The sequence below is a fragment of the Nannobrachium achirus genome (genome assembly GCF_963921795.1).
Source record: "Nannobrachium achirus genome assembly, chromosome: 2".
NCBI lineage: Eukaryota > Metazoa > Chordata > Actinopteri > Myctophiformes > Myctophidae > Nannobrachium > Nannobrachium achirus.
In genome coordinates this window covers 35,187,150-35,212,128 of record NC_137811.1, presented here as the reverse complement: position 1 = coordinate 35,212,128, position 24,979 = coordinate 35,187,150, and the positions used below count along the sequence as shown (strand labels likewise).

At 41.3% G+C, this 24,979-nt stretch overlaps 1 protein-coding gene across 1 annotated transcript; it reads right to left on the bottom strand.

The window, feature by feature from the left end:
* Positions 1 to 284: 284 nt before the first annotated feature.
* Positions 285 to 8,646, bottom strand: LOC308297889 (free fatty acid receptor 3-like; the record flags this gene model as incomplete). The annotated part of the gene is made up of 2 exons (XM_080741454.1): positions 285 to 944; positions 8,422 to 8,646. The coding sequence occupies 2 exons, from the start codon at positions 8,644 to 8,646 to the stop codon at positions 285 to 287; spliced, it is 885 nt and encodes a 294-aa protein (XP_080597580.1).
* Positions 8,647 to 24,979: the final 16,333 nt, after the last annotated feature.

Below are 24,979 nucleotides of genomic sequence, written 5' to 3'. Positions count from 1 at the left end.
AATTTAGAAAGGTTTGTGACTTTATAAAGCACTTTGTTTGTGAAATCTGAATGTTTGTGTAGTTTGTATGGGCTTTTGAATTCGCCTCCACCAACGCAGGTAAATCCTGACCCATGACGGTCACACGTCATGTTATCAGCGGCCGTCATGTTTCAGGGCAAAGATCCTCAGGTAAGGTGTTCCAAAGCGTATAGCTGCCCAGGCCATGGCGGAAAATTGGTTGGACATGGGCACTTTTAAGGCAAGTAAGAAATAAGTCAGTGGACAAAGAATAGATAAAACATTCACAATGAATCTGGCGGGGATGAGGATTTGCAAATGGAAAGACGGAAGGAAGGCGAGGAGAAGTAGAAGATGATGGGGTCCAGGCATGTGTTAAGGGTGCTGAGTAGCAGGGTGTAGTACCTCCACTGGGGACTAGTGTCTTGAAAGTAGCCTGTGACATGGGAAAGGTTATATGGAAGCACACAGACCAGGAACACAGCTAGGGTCCCCACGGCCATGCCGATGGCCTTCGTCTTCCGTTTCTGCATTTGACATATCCCAGGGCGTGTGTAGAGAATCCTGATGCAGGCCAGGTAGCAAAAAACACAAATTGAAAGGGGTATTAGGCAAAGGACTATGAAAAACTCCATGCGCATGGGGAGAAGGACGGCCAACTGCTTCGGTGAGAAGTCTTCATAGCACACGGTGGAGTTTGGATTGGAGAGGGATGGATGGTGCTCGATGACAACGACAAGGGAGCAGTGGGCTACTGAGACCAACCAGATGATAGCACTCATCACTACGGGGTATACAGGATTGTACAGATTCCGGTAGGCGATGGGGAAAGCTACCGCGATGTAGCGCACAACGCTAACCGCCATCAGTAGCAGGGAGCTGGTGTAGATGGTGCTGAAGAAGATGTAGGCGGTAATTGTGCAGAGGTAGTGAGGCAGCTCCCACTGCATATCGCACGCAGCCTCATACATCTTTTTTTGTTATCAAATATTTTTATTTTCCATAATCAAAAGAAAAATGCAATTAACAGACAAACAACACAAACAATAGTAAAACAAGAAAAGGAAAAGAAAACCCACCCACCCCCTTTCCCCGGACCAACACGGAATGTACAATAGTGCATGCCTGTGCTAGGCTGTTACCACTATATAGTGATTTCTTGAATCATAGCCTTAAGCTTATCTGCAATGTCCGACCACATATTAATGTTTTCTTCTTTTGCTCCGTGTAACCTTGCTATCGACTGCTCTAAATATACTATATCTAGAAAGGTTAAGGCCCACTGGCGAAACGTTAACGTATGAGGAGGTTTCCACCGCGTAGCTACCATCTTCTTCGCCGCCGTTACACCAGCAAAGAAGATGCGCTTGCGTATATTGTTTAGTTGCAACTGTGAGACGTCATTTAATAAAAATAAAGAAGGAGAAGATATGATATTGATACTAAAAATAGTTGAAAGTTTTGAGGCAACCATATTCCAGAATGACGACACATTTGGGCATTCCCAAACCATGTGAAGGAAGGTACCAATACTATTTGAGGCGCAGAGAGTGCAGTTGGGATTATTCAAAATCCTCATAGCACATAGTCTGCGGGGAGTTAAATAAGTCCGATGAACAAAATTTAAATGAATTTGTTGATGGTCTGGATTTCTAGAAGATAGCCTAATGTTAGACCATACTGTGTCCCAACAAAAGTCAGGGTCCAAATTTGGTACATCATTCCTCCAAACAGTATCAACAGATAGGGGCCCATAACTACAGTCTAATAAAAAACCATAGAGGGTGGAAACCAAACCTCTTGTTCTGTTACCATCACAGATAAACTCATGGAAGGGGTGCAATCTAAGGGGAGCTTGCCATGGGACCCCATAGGTCCTCATGGACGTTCTCAGTTGGAAGTAGAAAAAAAGGGTATTTCCAGGCAGATTGAAGATGTCACACAAATCTCGAAAAGGTCGTAAACCATTTCTATCAAATAAGTCCCCTAATGTACGAATCCCCTTAGCCCTCCACCTTGGAAAGCGAATGGGGCGATCCTCGATTAAAAGTCTTTGATTATTGAACACTGGGGAAAATAAGTTCCATTTACAATCAATCTTACACATCTTTTCAGCTGCCCTCCATACTGCCACTAAATGAGAAATGATAGGTCCAAAGCGAACTTTGCATTGATGTGTAGTTATGTTTGAATAGATAAGATCTCTCAATTCAACAGGCTGCACTAAACTCTCCTCAAGCTCTCTCCAAGAAACCTTATTTGCTGGGTTAAACCAATTTAAAAGGGGGCGGAGCGTGAAGGCCCAATAATAAAATTTAAAGTTGGGCAATGAAAGGCCGCCATCATCTCTAGCACGTTGTAATAGAGAAAGTTTAAGACGAGGGCGTTTCCCTTTCCACACAAACTTAGATATCGAAGAGTGAAGCTTATTCCAGTATTGCGGCGGTGGTGGCAAAGGGAGCATAGAGCTTACAAAGTTAACCCTAGGAAGAACATTCATCTTTATGATTGAAACTCGAGCTTGGAGAGAGTTGGGCAAAGATGACCATCTATCTAAATCAAGACAAATCTTATTTAGAGTGTCACCATAGTTGTTCTTAACAATAGCCTGAAGAGAGGGGAAAATATCTATGCCAAGATATTTGAATTGGCTTACTACTGGGATTATGGGCGGCAGGATAGCAGATCTCATCTGATCATTTAGAGGTAGAAGGGCTGACTTCGTCCAATTAATTTTGTAGCCGGAAATGGAACTGAACTGATCAAAAATTTGAAGGACGTGAGTAATTGACTGTGGTGCATTCTCAAGGAACAGTAGAATATCATCAGCATATAGGGAAATGCGATGCTGTGTGTTGTTAATCGAAACAGGAGTAATATCTGCAGACTGACGCACTGTCTGAGCCAAGGGTTCGAGTGAAAGTGCGAAAAGGAGAGGGCTAAGGGGACAACCCTGCCTTGAAGATCTGCCAATCGTGAATAGCGGCGAACACATCTTACCGGTTAGGACCATGGCTGACGGATTAGAATAAAGTACTTTAACAAAATGTATGAATGAAGCACCAAATCCCATTTTATCTAGTACAGCCCACAGGTAAGACCATTCCAGACGATCAAATGCTTTCATCGCATCGAGCGACAACACTGCGGCGGGGGTCCTCAGCTCCTTAGCCCTATCGACGATATGCAATAGTCGTCTAGTATTATCAGAGGCTAGTCTAGTTCCTATGAAACCTGTCTGATCACAGTGTACTAAGGTGGTCATAAAACCCTGCAAGCGACGCGCAAGCACCTTAGCAAAAACTTTTAGATCAGAATTCAAAAGTGAAAGCGGTCTATAGCTTGCGCAATCTGTGGGATCCTTGTTCTTCTTCAACAATAATGATATAATAGCTACATTCACATCCCTGGAGAAAGAGCCACTTTCAATTGCATATCGAAACATGTCTAGCATCAGCTGACCTAGATCTTCCCAAAAGATGGCATAAAGTTCAGGGGGTATCCCATCCAAACCAGGCGACTTGCCCCTACGCATTGCGAGCACAGCTTCCTGTAATTCCGCCAGATGGAGCGGTCTATCTAAGGCTTCCGCATCCGCCTCGCTAAGGGTTGGTAACTGTATGTTGGATAAAAAATCATTGCATACTGCATCATCGTGAATGACCTCGGAGGTGTAGAGCTCATCATAAAAAGCACGAAATGTGGCATTGACCTCTTTGGGTTCTGTAACCATGGCTCCAGTTGTTGATTTGACACTAACAATATCAGCAAAATGCTCATTGGATCTAAGACGTAAAGCCAGTAAGTGACTGGGTCTTGCACTATTAAAATAGTAGTTTTGCCTTGTGCGTTTCATTTGAAATTCTGAGCGGCGCTTGAGAATGGAGTTAATTTCTTTCTTAACTAGCTCCCTCTGGGTTGCTGTACTAACATCAAAGTTATTTTGGAGAGAATTATCCAAAGTAGAAAACCGAGATTCCAATTCCACCAGTTTGGCTGACCTTAATTTTCTCTGAGTGGACGCATAGAGGGTTGTATTACTCCTGATAAAGCCTTTAATTGCATCCCAAAGAATTCTGGGATCCTCAACTGAGCCTGTATTGATATTTATAAATTCGCGCAAACCAGTTTGAAACTGAGCTACAAATGCCGCATCGCGCAGCAGTGTGGTGTTAAACCGCCATCTAGGAGCTCTATCTATAACCTGTTTCAGTGAAGCAACACACAGCACCGCCTTGTGATCCGAGAGTGACATTGGGAGCAACTCTACCTTGGCAATTTTATGAAACAAGCTAACAGGGGCAAAAACGTAATCGATCCTAGAGAATGAAGCATGCCTACCCGACAGAAAAGAAAAATCTCTAACCGTTGGGTTCATTAAACGCCAGATGTCGAGTAAGCCAGTTGAGTTTGCCCAAGCACGTAGTTCTGCAGACGCTAGTGCTTGTTCTCTGCTTTCTACCCCAGTGGATCTATCTAGGTTATGTTGCCATGTTGCATTGAAGTCAGCACCAACAATGAATTTGAAATCCGTCAGTTCCAATAAGGTTTTAGTTAGTAATTTGTAAAACTCTTTGTCTAAAACATTTGGAGCATACACAGAGACTAGTGCTAGCATTTTACCCTCCAAGCGGATTTTAGCAACAGCTATCCTCCCGTCACTGTCAGACCAATCACCCAAAAAATCCAACCTAAGGTTACGTCTAGCCAATATGGCTACTCCCTTGGTTTTGGAAGAAGCAGCTGAAAAGGCTAAAACACGATAATGTTTATTAGCCAATCGGTTGGAATGCTCTTTTAAAAGATGAGACTCCTGTATAAATGCAAAGTCAATTGATTTAGATCGCAAAACCCCCAAAATGCTGGTTCGCTTATGCGGTATATTCGCTCCCCTTACATTGAAACTTAGAAATTTATATTCTGTCATAATTGTGGTTCAAACCATACGCACAGCAAGCACAGTAGAACATTTTAGAATTTCCTAGTTGGTCCCTCACAACAAACCTTCCCAACAGAAAAACAAAACAACCCCAAAAGGAACAGAAAGGAAAAAGCAACATCAAACGAACATAAAAAAACACATAACATTGAAGCTTGAGGGGGAAAACCCCATTAGCATCAGAGTGCACAAAAACAGTTCCCCACCCCATCAACCTATTAGTCAACCTTCATTTCACTCTGTCAGAGAGTGCAAACAAGTAACTGCCCAAAAGTAACCATACATTGCCCTCTGGTGGTTATGTAAATATATAACAGATCACCAAAGTAAAAACAACAACAAAAAAGTGCCTTCTTGTGGCTGAATAGCTCTCAAACATTCCATCCGCTCAAATTATGATCAATCTCCCCACTTCATATCACTTAAATAAATGAGAATGGTATGTTAACATTTCTAGTAAAGAAGGGGGAGAGAAAAAAGAAAAGAATAAAGGGGGAAAAAAAAGAGAGGGGACTATAACAACTGTAATAATAATAATCAGTCCAGCATTAGGCCCACTTAGAATGTGATAAAGCCCTATAAGCCACGTTAATGCAAATAACCAAACACTTGTGACAGATATGTGGAAATAAGGCTGTCACCACGACAAGGCACTAATATAATATTAATAATAAAAATAAATAAAAAAGGAAATCAGTGTATATGATATAAAACATATATGCACTTACATATGTAGTTAGAAATAGAAATTAAAAGCACATACGGGGGGCCATATGCAGCAAAGCACACACAGTGTTAATGCATACTGCGCCACACACAGCCCCCCCTATGCATCCATGCATACAAACCACAATTACTAATTAGAAGGGGGAAAAAAAGAAAGAAAAGAAAAGTCTGTATACATAAGTATTTACATAAAACACAGTTATGTATGATCAGGAAACCATATACAACACAGCACACATGATGCATACTGCGCCATATACAGCTCCCTGTACATGCCCAAAAGGCCAGTGCAAACTTAGATAAATGTCAATCATATTAGTTAAGTCTGTTTCCGTCTTAAACAGTAAACTACCATACTTCAAACAGTGAACATACCCAATCACGACTACAAAATAAATATCCCCAATTCAGAGCTCCCCTCTCCCCCATCAAGAAATTAACATCTTAGAAGACAACAAGTAAAGTAGGTAAATAACTACCCCCCCCCCCCCCCCCCCCCCCCCCCAGACAGCGGATCCACGAGCACGTAGAGCCAACGCGCCACGAGATGTACATCCGCCAGCTATTAAGATTAGGAAAAAAAAAAGGAAAGAAAAGAACGAGTCAATGAGCCAGGGAGAGAGAGAGAGAGGAGAAGCAGAGATAGGTAGAGAGACATAGAGAAAGGGCGGGAGAGCGAGTGGTCTCTGGAACCGCGGAGCCTTCACAATTTAGACCATATTATTTATATCTGTTTCGCCTTAAACAGTAGGCTACATTACTCAATACAAAGGCCAAAGCCCAGTCTCGCCCTCCTACCCGAGAAAGTAGCGTTTTAGGAGGCATAAACGAACCATAAACTAACAACCAACATAGCCGCCATTACCTAACAGAAAGAGAGAGAGAGAGAGAGAGAGAGAGACACACACACAGCGAGAGAGAGAGCCATAGAGAGAGAGAGAGAGAGAGAGAGAGAGAGAGAGAGAGAGAGAGAGAGAGAGAGAGAGAGAGAGGGAAAGCCGAGATAGATAGAGAGACACAGAGGGAAGACGAGAGAGAGAGCAGGCTCGGAACCGGGACACGGAACACGTTAGACAAAGCTTAACAGAGAGAGATAAAACCCTCTAGACCTATATAGTAAGCAGCACAACGCTCAATAAGAGCAAAGAAAAAGAATACAATAATAACAAGAACAATGTCCATTATATTCAAACAAAAAAGACAGTGAATTATGCTTATAGCTTTATCAGCCCTAAATCCTCTCTCCTTGCGGTAACCTAAATTAAAACGAGTAACACCCATCTGCTTACAGATCTTATTAAAAAATAAAATATATCTTATTCTTCAATACAAATAAAATAGGCATTATGAAACGAAACACTTGAAAACACAACGTCAAGTCAGATGATGAGTCCAAAACAATAAGTAGGCTTACATTAACAACTCACCCTTTGGGGAGGAGGAGGAGGAGAGAGTGAGGAAAGAAAGACGCTGCGTAAAAGTCATCTCCAAAGTCCCAGCCAGCTTACCAACAGTCCATTAAAGGCAAAAGGATATCACATCGGCAGAATGTGTTTGAAAGCACGCGATCACAAAAGCAAAAGTGTCCCTGGTAAAAGTTAGTTCTCTGTAACTGTCGTCTCATCATCCTGCGTAGCTAGAGTCTCGTCCGCAGCACCTGGAGTCTTGAACTTATCCTTGCAAAAGGCCAGCGCTTCCTTGGGTGAGTTGAAAGTAGAAGTCGCCTCATCCACGGTTATCCAGAATTTGCTCGGGTGCCTTATTCCGTATTTAACTCCTTCCGCGGTGATGGAACGTAGGAATTCCTTTACTGGCCCGAAAGCTGCCCTTCTCTTTGATGTTTCAGCAGACCAGTCGGGGAAAATATACACCTTTTTGCCATTGTATGTCAGTTGGCCTGCTTTCCTGGAGAGCTGGAGTATGCGTTCCTTTACCCGGAAAAAATGGATCCTTGCCAGGAAAGCCCTTGGCTTATCAGAACGTGGATTGCCGGTCCGATGAGCACGATCCACCTCCGGGGGGGAGTCGGGAAACTCGTCGGGGAATGTTTTCTGCAAAAAAGACTGGATAAAGGCCACTGGGTCAGCCTTTTCTAGCCCAGGAGAGATCCCAATCACTCTTATGTTGTTCCTACGACTCCGGTCTTCTGCTATGACGAGCTTCTCCTCCAGATTAGCACATCTTCTCTCCAATTCAGTGATACACATCTGCAAACTGTCCATGGAGGAACCAAAGTTCTCAATGGCCTCCCCATGTTCAGCCACGGTCGTGTTCAGCGTGGCGACTGCAGGACGCAGCTCCTTTCCGAAGTCATCAATCTTCTTCAGTAATTTCTTCTCCAAGCCAAGCATCATGGGTTGAATAAAACCATCCATAAACTCTTTCAGTGATTCCTTGAGGACCTCGCGCAGCATGCTCTTTGTAACCGGAGCGTCAGCGTCGCCCTGCATTGCGCCAGCCATGTTGTCAGCGTTTGCGGTCGGAGACCTGGTACTCCTCGACCTCGTGTTAATCGTATTCGGCATGAAACACGAAACAACTGCAAAAACAGACACTCACCAGTGTTTTGGCGTTTAAAGTCTCAAAAGAACTATAAAGGCAGTAAAAAATGGGCTTAAAAAATGTGAAAACTTTGCACCTCTACAGAGCTCAACAAACGCGTCCTACTCGGTCGCCATCTTGTCGGAACTCCGAGAACAGATTATTTGAAACACATCATGTATTTAGAAAACAAGAAGATATGTTGGCAGAGAGACAGCCGCTGACTCTCTGCGTCCACGTCTAGCCTCATACATCTTGAGGGGAAGCACAGAAAGGAAGATGAGATCTGAGACAGTCAGGTTGAGGAGCAGGATGGCTGTTGGACTTGGCCTGGTACTGATCTGGGTACTGAAGGCGTACAGTGACAAGATGTTTGCTGGCAGGCCTATCAGGAAGGTGAGGATGTCGACTGAGAGGATGATCTCACTCTGTAGCTTCATGACTGTGATTCTAAATCAAAGGACAGATGACAGATGAAATAATGAACAACATACAGTATTCTGCATGGCCTGAAACTGTACACATCGATTTTCTACCTCTCTCCATATTTCTCTGTCTGGAGCATTTGATGTGATGACAGTGTTTTCCTGGAAGTAATTCTTGTAAAACATTATGATGATTGCGACCGTCAGGTCACAGTTACTATCAAAACCTCCATGTTCTTTTTTTGTTTAGTTTTTTTTCTTTTTGTAATGGGCCGAACCCATGATCTCCTGGTAGAGATTACGTAAGCGGCAATCTCCCAGGTGAGAGTATTACAACTTTTGTGGCAGCCATATTCAGGAAATGCTGTACATAAGACTATTTAAAAAGAAAAAGGTTCTTTGGCTTGACTGACTCTGTACAGTAGCTTAAGTAAAACAACATAAGAATTAGTAGAATAACTGTAGAACATTCACGTAATTTGTAGACCGTCTTGGATTGTACAAGAGCGGTGTGTACATTTCAGACAGGAGGGTCCCCGACCACAGAAAAACAGTTTGAGCCTTAACCATTATGGTGTACACTTCTTACGTCTTATGACCTGTCCAGAGAAATGTACTGACGCTCACCACTAAAAACTATGTGAAGTGAGAGTTTTTATCAGTAATGTAACAGCCGTATGGAATTCAGATTGGCATTGCTTCTTCTCCTAAAGAAGACCTAGTCTATCTTTATAGCACTAATTCAGAAAATGAGTCTTTTTGGAAGTTTAAAAGCTTCCTTTTATTTGCTCAGTTAGAATAGAATAGAAATACAATCTATTAAGATGTACCAATGCCTTAAATTAGGCTTGTTCTGAAATAATTCCAAATTTAGATTTAAAAGGAGGAGGTTCCATTAGATGTAGCCTTAGTTACAAGCCAGCCTAAATTTGGTAGTTCCAAAAATGTACACATTTGACTGACAATATTTAACACCAAATAGGCTTAATCTCAAAATAGAGAAATGGCTTAATCTCAAAATAGAGAAATGTACCCCTTTTAATGTAAGTAATTTTACCTTTCTCCATGTGGAACCATGACTGCTTGATATCTGAGCAAGGTGCAAGAGAAGAATCCCCCAAAAAGAGCCCTCAGCCCTCTGTGTAAAAAAACAAACAAATGCAAAGCCTCCCGAAAAGCCTCCCAAAAAGCCTGAAGATGCTCTCATGAGAGCCCTTATATACAGTAGTACAGTCTCAAGGAAGTTCCCCAGACTTGAGTGTGTACGTGTGTGTGTGTGTGTGTGTGTGTGTGTGTGTGTGTGTGTGTGTGTGTGTGTGTGTGTGTGTGTGTGTGTGTGTGTGTGTGTGTGTGTGTTTGCCTTTTTCAACAGCCACCCACACGCACAAAAAAACATACTTTGCACCTTTTTCAGACATCATCAGCATGGCCATATCTGGACAAGGTATCTCACTGATCAGAAAAGGAAATACTAAACAGATACTGTACGTGTGTCACGTACGCATAATTTCTCTGAACCACCGGAGAGACCGTTGACAGCCGGAATGTAAACGGCACCCGGGAGCTGTATGGGTTGGCACCCCAGCCTGTGTCTTCCGTGAGAAAGAAGTCCAACCACGGTTAGGCCTTTAGGAGGACCATTCAAGCCGCAAGCAGAGCCTGCAGCACCACCATAAAAGCCCACAATGAGTCGAGGCAGCAACGCGTTGTGGGCTTATAACAGCTGTTTTTATGTTCTCCTGGGACTCACAGTAGCCTGTGATTGGGACACTAGGCTGGTATTCAGACAAGTCAGTGGGCCAATCATGTGTAGAGAATCTCTGCTCTGTGGGCCTGTGCTACAGAAGGATTGGCTCTCCACTTAGTGGCCACCCAGCCTAAAAATAACTATAATTATCCTAAAATGGTGTGAAAGATTTTTTTTTTTTTGCCCACTGGCCCACAGGCCCACTCGTATAGTTGGCCCACCTTATATTCCCAGTATGCCAGATGCCCAGTCCACCCCTGTGAGAGCAGGAGTGGACCCATAGACATAAAAAGGTAGACACCTCCTTCGGCTCTGGGGTGTCCGTCTTGGTTGATAGGCAACTTTTCCATGACTGTATGGCTGCAGGCGTGGACGCCTCCGCGTGTGTCACAGAAGGGGACGTTCGGTTGAATTGAAGTCCCGGAAAACATGCGCTGCGATTGGCCAGTTCTCACTTTTAGTGGCAGCGTGCTTTTGGCACTTCCGCACTTCTGCCTATCAAGTTTGACGGGTTGCTTCAATGAACTGCAGCGGCGGAAGAGGTATCTAGCTTTTAATATCTGTGAGTGGACCTGGTGAGATGTAGGAGGGGCCCAGACAGGAGTCAATCCACAGGGCCTAGTCCTTCCAAGCACCAGATTGCCTCTCCCAGTCTTGGTAGAGTAGTTCCGGAGCAGCGGAGTGAGTGGCCCTGTCTTTCCCTAATGGGACTGATTGTGGGTAGCTACTGGGACGTAAGTCGGGACTTGATCAACCCCGGCTGGGTCACCCGAGTGAGGGGTATGATGTTGCGAGACCCGAAATCCCCATGAGCTTGGGCTACATCACTGAGGATACGTCCCAGGTGCATTCATGCAATGTTTTTTTTGTTATCGCTGATCAGAAATACAGGCTGTATGTCACGTACGCAGTGTGTGCAGTACAGGAAATGCATAAAGAGGCCCTGCCTCAACAGTCATTTCAACCAGTCAATATCGTTCCTTCTTTAACCAAACCAAGGAAGTGATAATATCATTTTAAGCCCATATCCTAGTAGGCCTAGTCAGTTGTTCAACATAAATTACGTTCTATTACATTTCCCTATGTTCAACAAATTAATCAGCTGAGTAAAATATAACAATATGAATAATAAAAGCATTCTAAAAAATGTTGTCCACAGAAGCATATTTCTGTGCCAGTAATTCATTACATAATGTCATCAGCAATGTTTGGGACTTTATCATAAATATAATCATAATACAAAATATTTAAAAACAAGGTTTCACAGCAGATTGTCTATTTTAATTTAGTTGAAATCATTGTTTAAATCATATAAGAAAAATAGATATAATTGACTTACTTGCTTCCTGTTTCTCAAAAAGAAAAGTTTAGGTTTAATAATCAAGTAGGGCTCCAGGTCTTGGGTTTAATTGTGACAAATAGTGTCTCTTCAGGACAGACGTTTACTTAATCTTATACTGTATGCTTGTACTAACCTAAGACTGCAACCAACTCTTACCTTTTGTTCTGCTCATTTGCTATAGCAAACAGTGACCACCTGCACAGATTAAAATGCAAAGCCATTTTATGATACTCCCCTTATGACTATAAATAAAAGGCCTGTTGTTGCCATGCACTAATCAAACCGTAAGGTTGGTACCTACTGGTAGGGGTTTTATCACATGATAAGGGATTGACGATTATTCAAACATTTATTTTACCACACGTCTCTTCAGTTTGTGACAGGCTGTTTTGCTCATGAAACAAATGTGACAAACGACCTGCAGAGCATCATGACAGCTCTACCCATATTGAATTGAAGAAATTACATTGTGTATGAGATGGACGGAAACACACACGTACAAACACACACACGCACGTGCACGCGCACGCACGCACGCACTCACGCACGCACGCACGCACACACACACACACACACACACACACACACACACACACACACACACACACACACACACACACACACACACACAGAGAGAGAGAGAAGGGGGAGAGAGAGAACACACTATGCAGTAAACTTGTCAAATCCTGATTATCAAGAGATTAAAAGAGAAAAAAAGGCTTAATGAACATACCACTCTGGATTGACCGCTGATGTCATCGGGTGATTCGGGTCTAAGGTTTTGATAGACATCTGAAGGTTCACCCTGATGAAATTCAAAACAATAGTTTCAATATAGGTGTGTACTACTTGAGAAGCTAAAGAGAAAATATTCTGTTACAACCGGGAAAGCTTATTTTAGTATTTCAGTATGAATGATGATGCATTTTGCATCATATGAGTCATCATGCTGCATCATATGATGCAAAATGCATCATCATTCATGCTGAAATACTAAAATATCTCAAAACACAGATTGAACACAAAAAATAACTCGATATTAAAGGGCCGCTTCACCTATTTTGTTTAACCTATCTTCATACTGTATAACTGGTCCACACTCAATATAAATGTGTCTTAGAGGAGGATTGTGGACAGTTCAGAAACCTGCCTACCAATGACATCATCGGTAGACAGGTTGGGTTTGGCAAATCTTTGAAAATATTTTTCATTAAGAGAAAGGCTGTAGTTTCTATGAGCCTGGAAGCTCATGCTGTAGATGAGCTGTAGATTCGAGGTATTTGAAAGGACTCAAAAGTCCTTCAATTGTCACTTCACTGTCATCTGGGGACCCCCCCTCTCCTGGGGTTCCTGACCTACAGGTTGAGAACCACTGCACAAGAGCAAAATAAGCAACTTGTGCGTTGTGCGTTTCACTGAGCTTTGATCCTGCCGTGGTGAGGACGATTTAATTCCAATCTAAAAATGTTGAACCACTAACATTGATCATTGTTCTTACCTCCATCTCAGCAGTACTTTTCCAGGTTGTTGGCCTGTCTTGGCTGTGTTGGTTTGTGGTTGATACAGATGTGTTTTGTGTAAAAAGATCATTATCGTAAGTTGGGTTCTCTTCCTCCATTTCATCATCATTGTCGTGGATTGAGTTCTCGTCCTCATTTTCATCATTTAAGAGAGAGCTTGTCTGATGACTGCATGCTGTTGGTTGTATTTGTAATCTTACAGGGACAGAGAGACAGAATCATTTACAAAATGCTATTATTTATTTTTTGACCTTTTCTCTTATTACCTAAAACAACTAGCCTACATGATCCAAAAAACAATAATAAAGAAATAAAAAGGTTGAGACTAATCTTTACCTGGGAAGATCCTCATATCTGTTATCTTGTTGGGCGTCTTCTGATTGAGGACTAGCAAGGAAGCATAATCTATAATAATAAAAAAGTCTGAATATTTTTATCTTTATAAATAAATGTGTCTCATTACACCACATGATAGGCCTATACCCCATGAATTACAGTTGAAAATAACCATTGCCATTGGGGATTTTGGTACTTTAAAGTGATGTCAGGATTGATAGCATTGTGTTCTGTCGTTACGGTAAAGAAGATAATATTTTAAAATGGTCATATCCCACACAACATGGTCAAAATACTAAGCCTACACAAACCTGTCTCTGTGATATCTTCTGAAAATGATGAATGTGCATCCAATAAACAGTAAAGTTCAGACTAGTGCCAGCATCCCTGTTAAAAGATATGCACAATCAAGACCTTTAGTTTGTTTCTTTGTATATGGGGTGTATATTGTTATGTATAGGCCTATATGAGGCGCTATATCGTCTGATCTATTGTATTGAAATTGAAATGTTATGAGGAAAAATGTTGATGCTTGACAACGAAAACTGTTAAAATAAGAATGATGATGATAAACTACACAGAATCTACCACAGTACTGCAACACGTTTGCTTACAGGTGCTCATCTGTGACTGTGGGTAGGATGGCAAGTCAAGAAATGGCAGCTGTTTCTGGTCACTACCGATCGAGTTCCTGGTTGTACAAGTCACATTGGGCTGCCGGTCAGCTGCAGGTCCAACTATTTCCACGGTGACTGTATTTTTGTCATTAGATGTGACGACAGTGAAAGAGGACGGAAGAGTGTGATTCCCATCAATGGTCCAGCGTATGGAGGCTTTGGGCAGGGCCTCCGCTTGGCACACACATTTCAGGGTTCCACCCACAAGTTGGCAGGAGGAGTCAGGGAGGACGATCGGGGCATCTAGATAGTGATAACAATGATAACAATGTGGTTTAGCCAAAGATACAATGCAGCTTTATGCATGAATTCTAGTCTACATTTAGTGTCAGTGGTTCTCAAACCTTCTTTACTAGATTAACCCCCGTCACTATGTTTTCATGAGCCGAGTTCCCCCTTCATAAAACTTTCTTCCTGATATTAACATGATATTTGATTAGCTTTTGTTTGGCTTTCATATTCAAAACACCCTCAGGACAGATAAGAGAAAATGATACAGCAAGCTAGCTGGTAACTTGTTTTCCTTCCGGGTGGTTGACATACAGTAGCATATATTGGGAGTTAATTATATTGAAAATAAATAATATTGAGACAAAAGATTTTTCCATACATGTATTCAATTGATTTTATGAATTTGGGATATTCTTTTTTTTCTGAATACCCCAAGGAATAACCCAAAGCACTCAAGGATTACTGTAACCCCCATTTGAGAAACCCTGGTGATATCAAAGGAGTGAGACGGTTGGAACACATTATATTTACACTGAACATCCAGTTGGAACCAGTCCGACTGGCCAGCTCCGATGCTATTGTGGACAGTGCAAGAGAGAGAAGTGTCTCGTGTAATGTTGCTGAAGGACATTTTGGCCAGAGTTGAATTGACTTCATTGACTTGTCCCATCTGTCTTCTGAACCACGAGTACATATGAGGTTGTGGGTTAGAATTAGCAGTACACTTCATGGTGACATTATGACCCTTGATTGCTCGATCCTCTTCCATAGTCAGGTTTATGGTTCTAGGTTTGTCTGTGAATTAAGAAAACAGGCAACAATTATATAATGGTACACAGAACACATTGCTTGATTACAATTGTGAGGTATTTGTACTTCAATTTCATGTTTAATTTCTGTGAGTCTTTAAATAAATTTTTCCATCTGTGACAGAATACTATGGTAAAGTAACTTGTATTCAAGCCCCTGGATATACTGTATTAGACTGTGACCATCGACATTGTATTATAATACCAGCCACATAATAAGTAACCAAAGCCACTTACACAAGACATAGATTGTCTGTTTACTTTCTGTGGTGAAGGTGCTGAACTGAGCAGTACATGTCACTTTGGTTTCATGCAGTTTGTAGGATGCTGTTGCTTTCAGTGCCTCAGTGTGCAGCCACTGCCCCTTAACCTCCTCCATGGAACTTCTCAGGGCAGAGTGTTCAGGAGACGCACCCAGGCTCCATTTGAGGGATGGAGGTTGTGAAGGACAGGAATGCTTTATGCTGCAATTGACCTGGAAGATCTCTCCATCCACCATTCCCTTTGGTATGGACAGGACAGGAGCTCTTTTCTCTACAGGTTAGAATAATTCAAATTATTCAAAATCAAATTCACTCAATAAAGTATCCTTGGTTGACCAACTGCCATGGTCAGTTCTGACTCCATAGTCACAGTGTTGCTCCTGTTATCTGGCAAATGGTGACTCGTGAGTGCCACACTATGGCAACCTCAACGGTCCTGTGCAACTTGTGCACGTCCTGTACAACCCGGTGTGATTCATGATGTGTGTGTGTGTGTGTGTGTGTGTGTGTGTGTGTGTGTGTGTGTGTGTGTGTGTGTGTGTGTGTGTGTGTGTGTGTGTGTGTGTGTGTGTGTGTGTGTGTGTTCGTACGTACGTGTGCGTGTGCATACAGTACGTGCGCTTGTGTGTGTGTGTGCCTATCTGTGTGTCTGTGTATATTTCAATTTGGTACACAAATATTAGCGTCCAACAAAAGCTTGAAATTAAATGTATTAGAGGCTATACATAGCCTACTACTATACTCACCAACAAAATGTATTTGGACATTCCGAGACCTTTTTCTGCCTGGTTCGATCCATACATAAACGTTGATGTTGTTGTCAGCTCTTCTTATGTTGTCTATCCTCAGGGTGCAGTCTCCCGCTGAGGAATTGCCGTGCACCGACGTGCGTCCTCTGAACTGTTCGGTCACACTGGCAGGATCACGTCCATCGTACACTTTATACCAATATATGGGATCATACTGATACCATATGACCCGTTGATAGGGCTGAGTGCGACAGGGCACCTCAACACAGGTCCCCTCGTACGCAACCACATTGTCGGGCACAAGAATCCAGCCGTTTACTGACCATACACCTGACATGATGGTGTGAGAAGGAGGAGATAGATTGTGAAGAGACAAACAGATGATTAGTCACAGTATCTATTGTTATGAGTGAGAATACAGGCCACAAGCAAAATGAGCAACGCAGAAATAGCTATAGGCCTATAAGTACGTCAAGTGTTCCTGTTCTGACTGTTACCTGTGTGACTATAATCACACATTCTGTCTTTCACAATGGCAGTACAACTGAGAAATGTTAGCTTTTCAATTACAGCTGAAACCTAATTTATGCATTGTTGCGTAACGTGTCACCCACCAACGATACGTGATTTTCTTTTTTGTTTTTTAACATTTGTTTATTGGGTTTTTGACAAGCATTCAGTGTCAACACAATATTCTTACAATGCCTCATAGATCCCCATTATCACAATTTACATCTTACATATGTATTGTCCCCCCCCCCCCCCCCCCCCCCCAAGTGAAACAGAGAAGACACTTAGAAGAACAAAATGTGATTTTCAAGATAACAATGCATTGCTTGCTGTGTTAAACAATAAGTGATTTTCAAGATAACAATGCAGTGCATTGCTGTGTTAGTTATTTTATTGATTTATAGCTTAGCAACAATTTATGAAGTAGGTTTAAGGCAGGAAGATGGTTTCTTATTTACCAATGAAGAGGCTCAGCAGTCCAGTCAGCAGTCGGGTCTCCATGAGAGAAGCTGATAACATTGCAGTGATCAGTTACAGTCAGTTAAAGTAATAGACATCAGCTTGACCAGTGTTGTAAAAAATACTCACATTTTATACTTAAGTAAAAGTATCAATACAGCAATATAGAAATACTCTGTTACAAGTAAAAGTCCAGAATTCAAAATGTACTTGAGTAAAAGTATGAAAGTATTGGAATCAAAATGTACTTAAAGTGCCAAAAGTAAAAGTACAAAATGTTTGAAAATAGCAGATCTACAAGCTCACAATGCGTCTCATCGCAACGCGTTGTGAGCTTGTAGATCGGCTATTTTCAAATAGCCAAGGGATAAAATAAGGCTAAAGTGGTTAATATATGTTTTTTTTATATTATAATGTATAACTGCAAAGTAACTAGTAGCTAAGGTTTTCAAAAAAGTAAAAGTACAATATTTGGATCTGAGATGTAGTGGAGTAGAAGTAAAAGTATTAGAAATTGGAAATACTCAAGTAAAGTACAGATACCTCAAAATTGTACTTAAGTACAGTACTTAAGTAAAAGTACTTAGTCACTTTACACCACTGAGCTTGACACACATTAATCTTCACAACCTTGGAATTTGCCATATGCAGTAACTATAACCAGCACAATGCAATGATATAAATATAGTTACTAAAATGTATTTTGTGTGTTTTCTATGATTCTAGATGATTTCTGAATAAACACAAATGTGTAATCCAATGGATCATATTTGAAGCAAAGCTACAGTATATAAGCCCACTGTAAGTAAGATGGAACAAATCTAATAATACTGTTTTAACTAGCAACAGTCCAAATAATTGTAACAAACTATTGTTTTTATTATTATTATTATTATTACCCAGATTCAATATACTAATTAAAAACAAAAACTAAAATGTTTTATCTATATCGTCTGGGTGCCAGATTATTTCCTTTTCTAAATGTTTGAGCCATGAGAATTGAATTCAATGTTTTTTGGCAAGGAATTCGGATTAAATTAACTTGAATTTATGTTATGAATAGCATATTAAATCTTTAAGTCTTGTGCACAGTTAATGAGAGAATGGTGCTACTTGAAAGGCAATTCATGACACATTAATATGATACCAACAATCTAACATCAGTAGGCCTACAGTATAGACACATTCACATTTCAGCATTTCACTGAACCAGTAACCATGAGCAGTAATATGAATAAGATGGCTTACCTGGCCAGAGGTTGTTACACACTGCTCTGTTAAGGTACTAAACCTACCACCTCATTCTCCCCCTCTCTTCTCTCAAACAGGAAATTGTTGAGATGATCTGGAAGGGTGAGACCATTTTATCAATCTTGACATTTCTTTGACAAAGTTTTAAACAAAATGTAATGTTTCTTATGGGGCCTTATGAGTATGTGTACTTTTTTGGATTATTAACTTCACTGCATTACATTTCAAAGACAAATATTTTACTTTTGACTCCACTACATTTATAGGAAGGGGGAAAAGGGAAAACAATATGTGAGCCGGTGGAAAAGTAAAAGTGTTTTGGGTTGCTTAATTTATTGTGTGATTTTTGTGTGTATTTTATATTTTATTCTCTTGCATGTTTTTAAGTGAGATTATTGTGTTTGAGTGACTATAGAGCAAGCATCGCAGCGGAAGTGGTTTACTGAGACTTTTACAATTATAACAAAGCCATCCAGGATGGCAGTGAATCATGAACATGAGACCTTTGTTTCTATGAAAAGAACGTTTTGAAAATTGCTAAACAAAGGGTATTTATTAAATGTAGTATATCAAATAATGTAATATTAAAATATGTTTTCACATAGGATCAAAGGTTGTATGGTCATGATTCACTGCCATCCTGGATGGCTTTGTTCGAGGCTTAACATAATTGTTATAAATATTTTTGTGAAAGTCTATGGGGAAAATGAATGGCCGATTTTTAAGTGACCCCAGTAAACCACTTGCGCTGCGATGCTCTATAGCTTTTATTTGAATGTTTTGAATTGCATGTATTAACATTTGTTCCTTTCCACTGACACACTAACCTGAACTGAGTAATTAAGGACCAGCACCTGGGTTGGGTGATGGGGTCACCTGATTGAGAGGCCTATAAGACACAGAAGTGAGCAAATGCAGGAGGAGAAGCATGAGAGTGGAGTAGAGAGGAGCTGAAGGAACAGGAACAGTAACAGGAGCAGGAGCAGGGGCAGGGGCAGGGGCAGGGGCAGGGGCAGGGGCAGGGGCAGCTACCACAGGCTGGGGCCGAGATGGGGACAGGGACGCTCTGGCCGGCCGGGGGCAGTGGTAGCCATGTCCTCCGCCGCAATGCCTGGACAGTCGTCAGTGCCAGACCACGACCTTCTGCCAGTGGTAGCCGGACACCTGGGCAGTGACGGAGGGCTAGAAGTGCCACAACCTCGACAGCCGCTGAAGTGTGCCACTGCCCAGTCGTCTATGCCTGTGTGGGAGGCTGCCCAGTGATGGCTGAAAGTTGGGACCAGATGAGAAACGGCGAGCAGACGAGAGCGAGTACCAATGCTTTGAGCACCAACCGCAGCGGCAGAGGCCTACTCTGCCCTGACGGTGAGTAACGGCTGAATAGCACTGGCACTGCAGGAATCCAATGGTTATGACGCTAAACAAGAAAATGAATACTGTGATGCAAGTGATCTGCCTAGTCCTCTCCTCTCTGTCATCCATAGGAGCCATGTGATGTGAAGCTGACTGGTGTGGAGTCTCCCAGTTGTCCAGATTTCCATCCCCTTTGCTCCTGGTTTTATTGTTGGGTTATAGCCTATGTATTAATTTTAGCATAGTTTTTATGGTTCACTGTATTTTCCTGGCATTCTAGAAGCCATTGTAAAATGTCTTAATTTAATAAATACAAATGTCCACTTTTTCAGTTATGCCTCAGAGTCAGTTTTAAGGTTTTTGCATTTTAATTATAAGTTATCAACGAACCTGTTGCTTTATAATTCGAATAATTTGAGGACCAGCAGACCTCACAAGGGGGCGTTATCGGCTTTTTAAGATTGTTTTAAGCTAAAGCACACTGCACTTTATAAATTATTACTTGTCTTTTATTGGTTAATATAAGTTACTGAATCAGTGCATTGGTGTTTTTAGCAAGTGCCACAAATACATCCAGCATGGAGAGTGTCTCCATCTCCTCCACCCACCATCAGCATGGCTTTATTGGCATAAATAGCCTCCACTTGTGGTGAGGTGGCCTAAAGGACACAAAATGGGGCATTTTGATTTTTAATTGTCTCGTGCAGTGGTTCTCAAACTTTTTCATGTAAGGACGCACACATTTGACACGCCCGCGGAGCCCTTTTAGAAAAGCTATGCCAGGGACATTTTGATTTCAAGGACCCCCAGTTTGACATGCATTAGGCTACGGACCCCCATTTAATGGCATTTCTATCTCTGAAATCCCAATTTATATAGTAAAAATGCAATTCATTAAATCATTGATAATTTAACTTGAGAGTGTACAAATGGTTCCATTTGTACACTCTGTGTTATATACCTAATGAGGGTTCATTTGGTTACACTCATTTAGTTGGGAACCCCCTTGAACTCCCTCAAGGACCCCTGATCCTTATACATTCTGAACTTAATGTGTGTAAACCAATTTTGTTGCTTGTATTTAGAAGTTTGAACATAGTGTGTCTCCAAGCACATGCACATTACCTCATATTAGTAGCCAAAGGCTCTGATGTCTCTTCTTTCAGTTTGGAGACCGGCAACCATTCTTTTTCCTGAGACCAAAGCAGTATTAATGAATGACATTCATTCATTAATACTATGAAACAGCAAATTATCATAAATGCTGGATCATTTTTCATGAAGTTCATTTTCAAAGAGAGTGTGAGTGTGTCAAACACCTGCAAACAGAGGAGCATCATTCCCATAGCACCCACAATCAACAGAGAGGTGGTATGGACATCTACAAGGCCACAATTAAATATTACACAATGTCTGGAAGACAGAAGATGCATTATTATGTTTTATTTTTATTATGATACCTGGTTGAGTCTCAATGTAGGACATGTTGAAAGTGAAACTATCAATTCAAATCCCATTGCGTGTTGGTACTGAGGCAGACTAAAGTGGGCATCTCTTCTTCCACAACTTCACACAAAGTGATGAGGCTTCTCAGAACTGTGCTTCTCAGAATCTTTAATGATGATGATGTCGCCAGAACCATTGACTGGTTCTCCAGCTAGTTGCCTAAACCTAACCCTAACCTTAACCTCAGTAAAACTATGCCTAACCCTAACCTCCGTGGGGTGAGACGCTATCCTGTCGACGCTCCGTTGTCTCCCAGGTGGACACATCAAAGCGTGTGTGGATCAAAGGTCCGCCTCGCTCCGCCTCGCTCCGCCTCGCGCCGCACAACGAGCGCTCCTGGTCTCAATCTAACTGAATCTCAAACTAACTGTGACATATGTACCCATGGCTTTCTCCGTCTGATCAGCAATGGAGAAAGAAAGTGTATCAGGCCTCTAGCCTGTTGCTAGCTATGTCCTACATACTTTGTTTCCTAATTTGGGCCTTTCTTAAAAAACAATCAGGAGTTTGAGACTGTTGTGTCTAATCTTTATCATTAGGCCTATAATCTATAATTCTGGTTATGTTGAATACCAGGACACATTTGTGTTTTAGAGATGTAATATTTGTCGGGACTCAGGACATGCAGCTTGAAAACGTGACAATCCCTGATAGGAAATATTTGGTTATGGTTAATATCTTCTTTTTATCAATTCATATTGATGACTAACTGACCATGCATCTGACCCCAAGGCCCAGCTTGTGACTGTGTTTCACTGTTGTGCACAGCACCCACAAGGCCAGGTCTCTGTCTGGTAGAAGCGAGGCCTTATCAACTTAGCCTGGCTGTGCCAGCCTCTACAGTATGTGGTGTTGTGCGGTCTGGTTTTCTTAACCAAGCTATTATCAACTGTCTGGAGCCTGCCTAAAACAATGAGAATTGTTTTGGTTTATAAGGCTTCGCTGACACAATTACAATCAACTCTTTGTCTTGTCATTTTTGGAAACATCCTATGAATGTCATCGATGGACTGACCAACTGACCATGCATATACTCATGTCAAAACATCATTTTGTCAGAGAGAGCCCGAACCTTTGAACCATTATTTCTGTTGTACCTGTCTTGATTACTCTCTCCATAGTAAATTCCATTCACACTCTGATTCACTCTACTGTCTTATTTCTTTGTGATTGATTATTGTATCTCATTTGGGAATAGGAAGGTGTTGTTGTTTATAAAGAATGTATTTAACAATGGTCCTATCGTCGCCGGATACTAATGTAATGTTGACCGACCGAGGGATGGAGAAGTGACCGTGGCTTATTTAGCCGATCTGGAACAATGCATTGCATGCTGTGTTCAACAATAAGTGATTTTCAAGATAATGCATTGCATGCTGTGTTAAGTTATTTTATTGATTTATACCGTTAAGCAACAACTTATGAAGTAGGTTTAAGGCAGGAAGATGGTTTCTTATTTACCAATGAAGAGGCTCAGCAGTCCAGTCAGCAGTCGGGTCTCCATGAGAGAGAGAGCTGATAACATTGCAGTGATCAGTTACAGTCAAGTAATAGACATCAGCTTGACACACCCTAATCGGTAACACTTTACTATAAGGTACAAAGTAATACACTTAGTTAATGCTTAACTAACACTTTATAACTGATTAACTAACACATCAGTTAATCATGAATTCATCATGACAAATCAAGTAATGTTGGAATAGCTATTACTTAAAGTTGTACCATGTAACTTTTTTTATAAAACAAATCTTAAAATTGTCCTAACTGTTAAATCGCTAAAGTTTTAGAACACCCACTCCGTGAATTTCAGCCTGTAAAGCCTTCTCTATATATGTAAACTGCGATCCTTGCCGGGGACCGGATCTCGCGCCAAAATTGCGTCATCACACTACCGGCCAATCACAGCGAGGGTTATACAACTGCCGGCCAATCACAGCGCATCTTGAAGTGGGGTCGCTATGGCAGCCATATTTGTTGTCGCCCGTTTGTACCATCCCTTCTCTAGGTAATTTCGCCTACCAGGCAGGGTGAAGGAGTCCGTATCTCTGGAATTACTGAACGCACAGGAACAAGGGACCCCTCAAAAGATAGATCTCAGCGAGGTGGAGGCAGACGCGGGGGTCTGAAGGTACGAAAAACGGCCGAAAGACGCGGACGCGACCGCGGTTTGCTATAGGGCTAATGACCACTAGTTGGGCATCTTACACAGTATAGCTTTAACTAACTTAATCTATCAGTAGTTAAGACTATGTTAGTTAATAGTTAGTTAACATCAACCATATTATGGATGGTTTGTAGATCTGTTTTTTCTGGTCAATTCTATGCCCAGGATGAGTGCTTCATAGGCGGGTAGGTTTTAGTACGTTGACCCGGTGATACTGGTTGGTCTAAAACTTCCAGCGGTCTCCCATATTGGACTGGATCCAGTACAGTATAAGATCTACAAACCATCCATAATATCGTTGATGTTAACTAACTATTAACTAACATAGTCTTAACTACTGATAGATTAAGTTAGTTAAGTAATAGCTATTCCAACATTACTTGATGATTTTTCATGATGAATTCATGATTAACTGATGTATTAGTTAATCAGGAATAAAGTGTTAGTTAAGCATTAACTAAGTGTATTACTTTGTACCTTATAGTAAAGTGTTACCCCTTAATCTTCCCAACCTTGGGATTTGCCATATGCAGTAACTATAACCAGCACAATGCAATGATATAAATATAGTTACTAAAATGTATTTTGTGTGTTTTCTTGATTCTATATGATTTCCGAATAAATGGGTGACAAAGCAGCAAAGCTATATAAGCCCACTGTAAGTAAGATCGGCCATGGAACAAATATAATAGTACTGTTTTAACTAGCAACAGTACAACTAAAACTAAACATTTTTAACAATATCGTCTGGGTGCCAGATAATTTCCTTTTCTAAATGTTTGAGCCATGAGAATTGAATTCAATGTTTTTTGGCAAGGAATTCGGACTTGTGCAATACATGGCCTTAAATTAACTTGAATTTATGTTATGAATAACATATTCAATCTTTAAGTCTTGTGCACAGTTAATGAGAGAATGGTTGCTAAGGCAATTCATGACACATTAATATGATACCAACAATCTAACATCAGTAGGTCTACAGTATAGACACATTCACATTTCAGCATTTCACTGAACCAGTAACCATGAGCAGTAATATGACTAAGATGGCTTACCTGGCCAGAGGTTGTAACTTGTTACACACTGCTCTGTTAAGGTACCGGTACTAAACCTACCACCTCATTCTCCCTTCTCTCTTCTATTAACTCTCAAACAGGAAATTGTTGAGATGAACTGGAAGGGTGGGACCATTTCATCAACATTTTGGCAAATCTTTAAATTTCAGTCAGATAACCCACGATAAGGATTGAAACAATGTTTATTATTATTATGAATGAGTAATGCAAGTGTGTATATGTCACATTAATTTTGGCGTCAGGCTCTGCTCTCCCTGCTCAGCGCAGCACAGAAGAACATCAATAACCATTAGTAGCAGGGAGATATAAATATATATAAACACCCCCCATGGGGAACAGAATTAACAGCAGA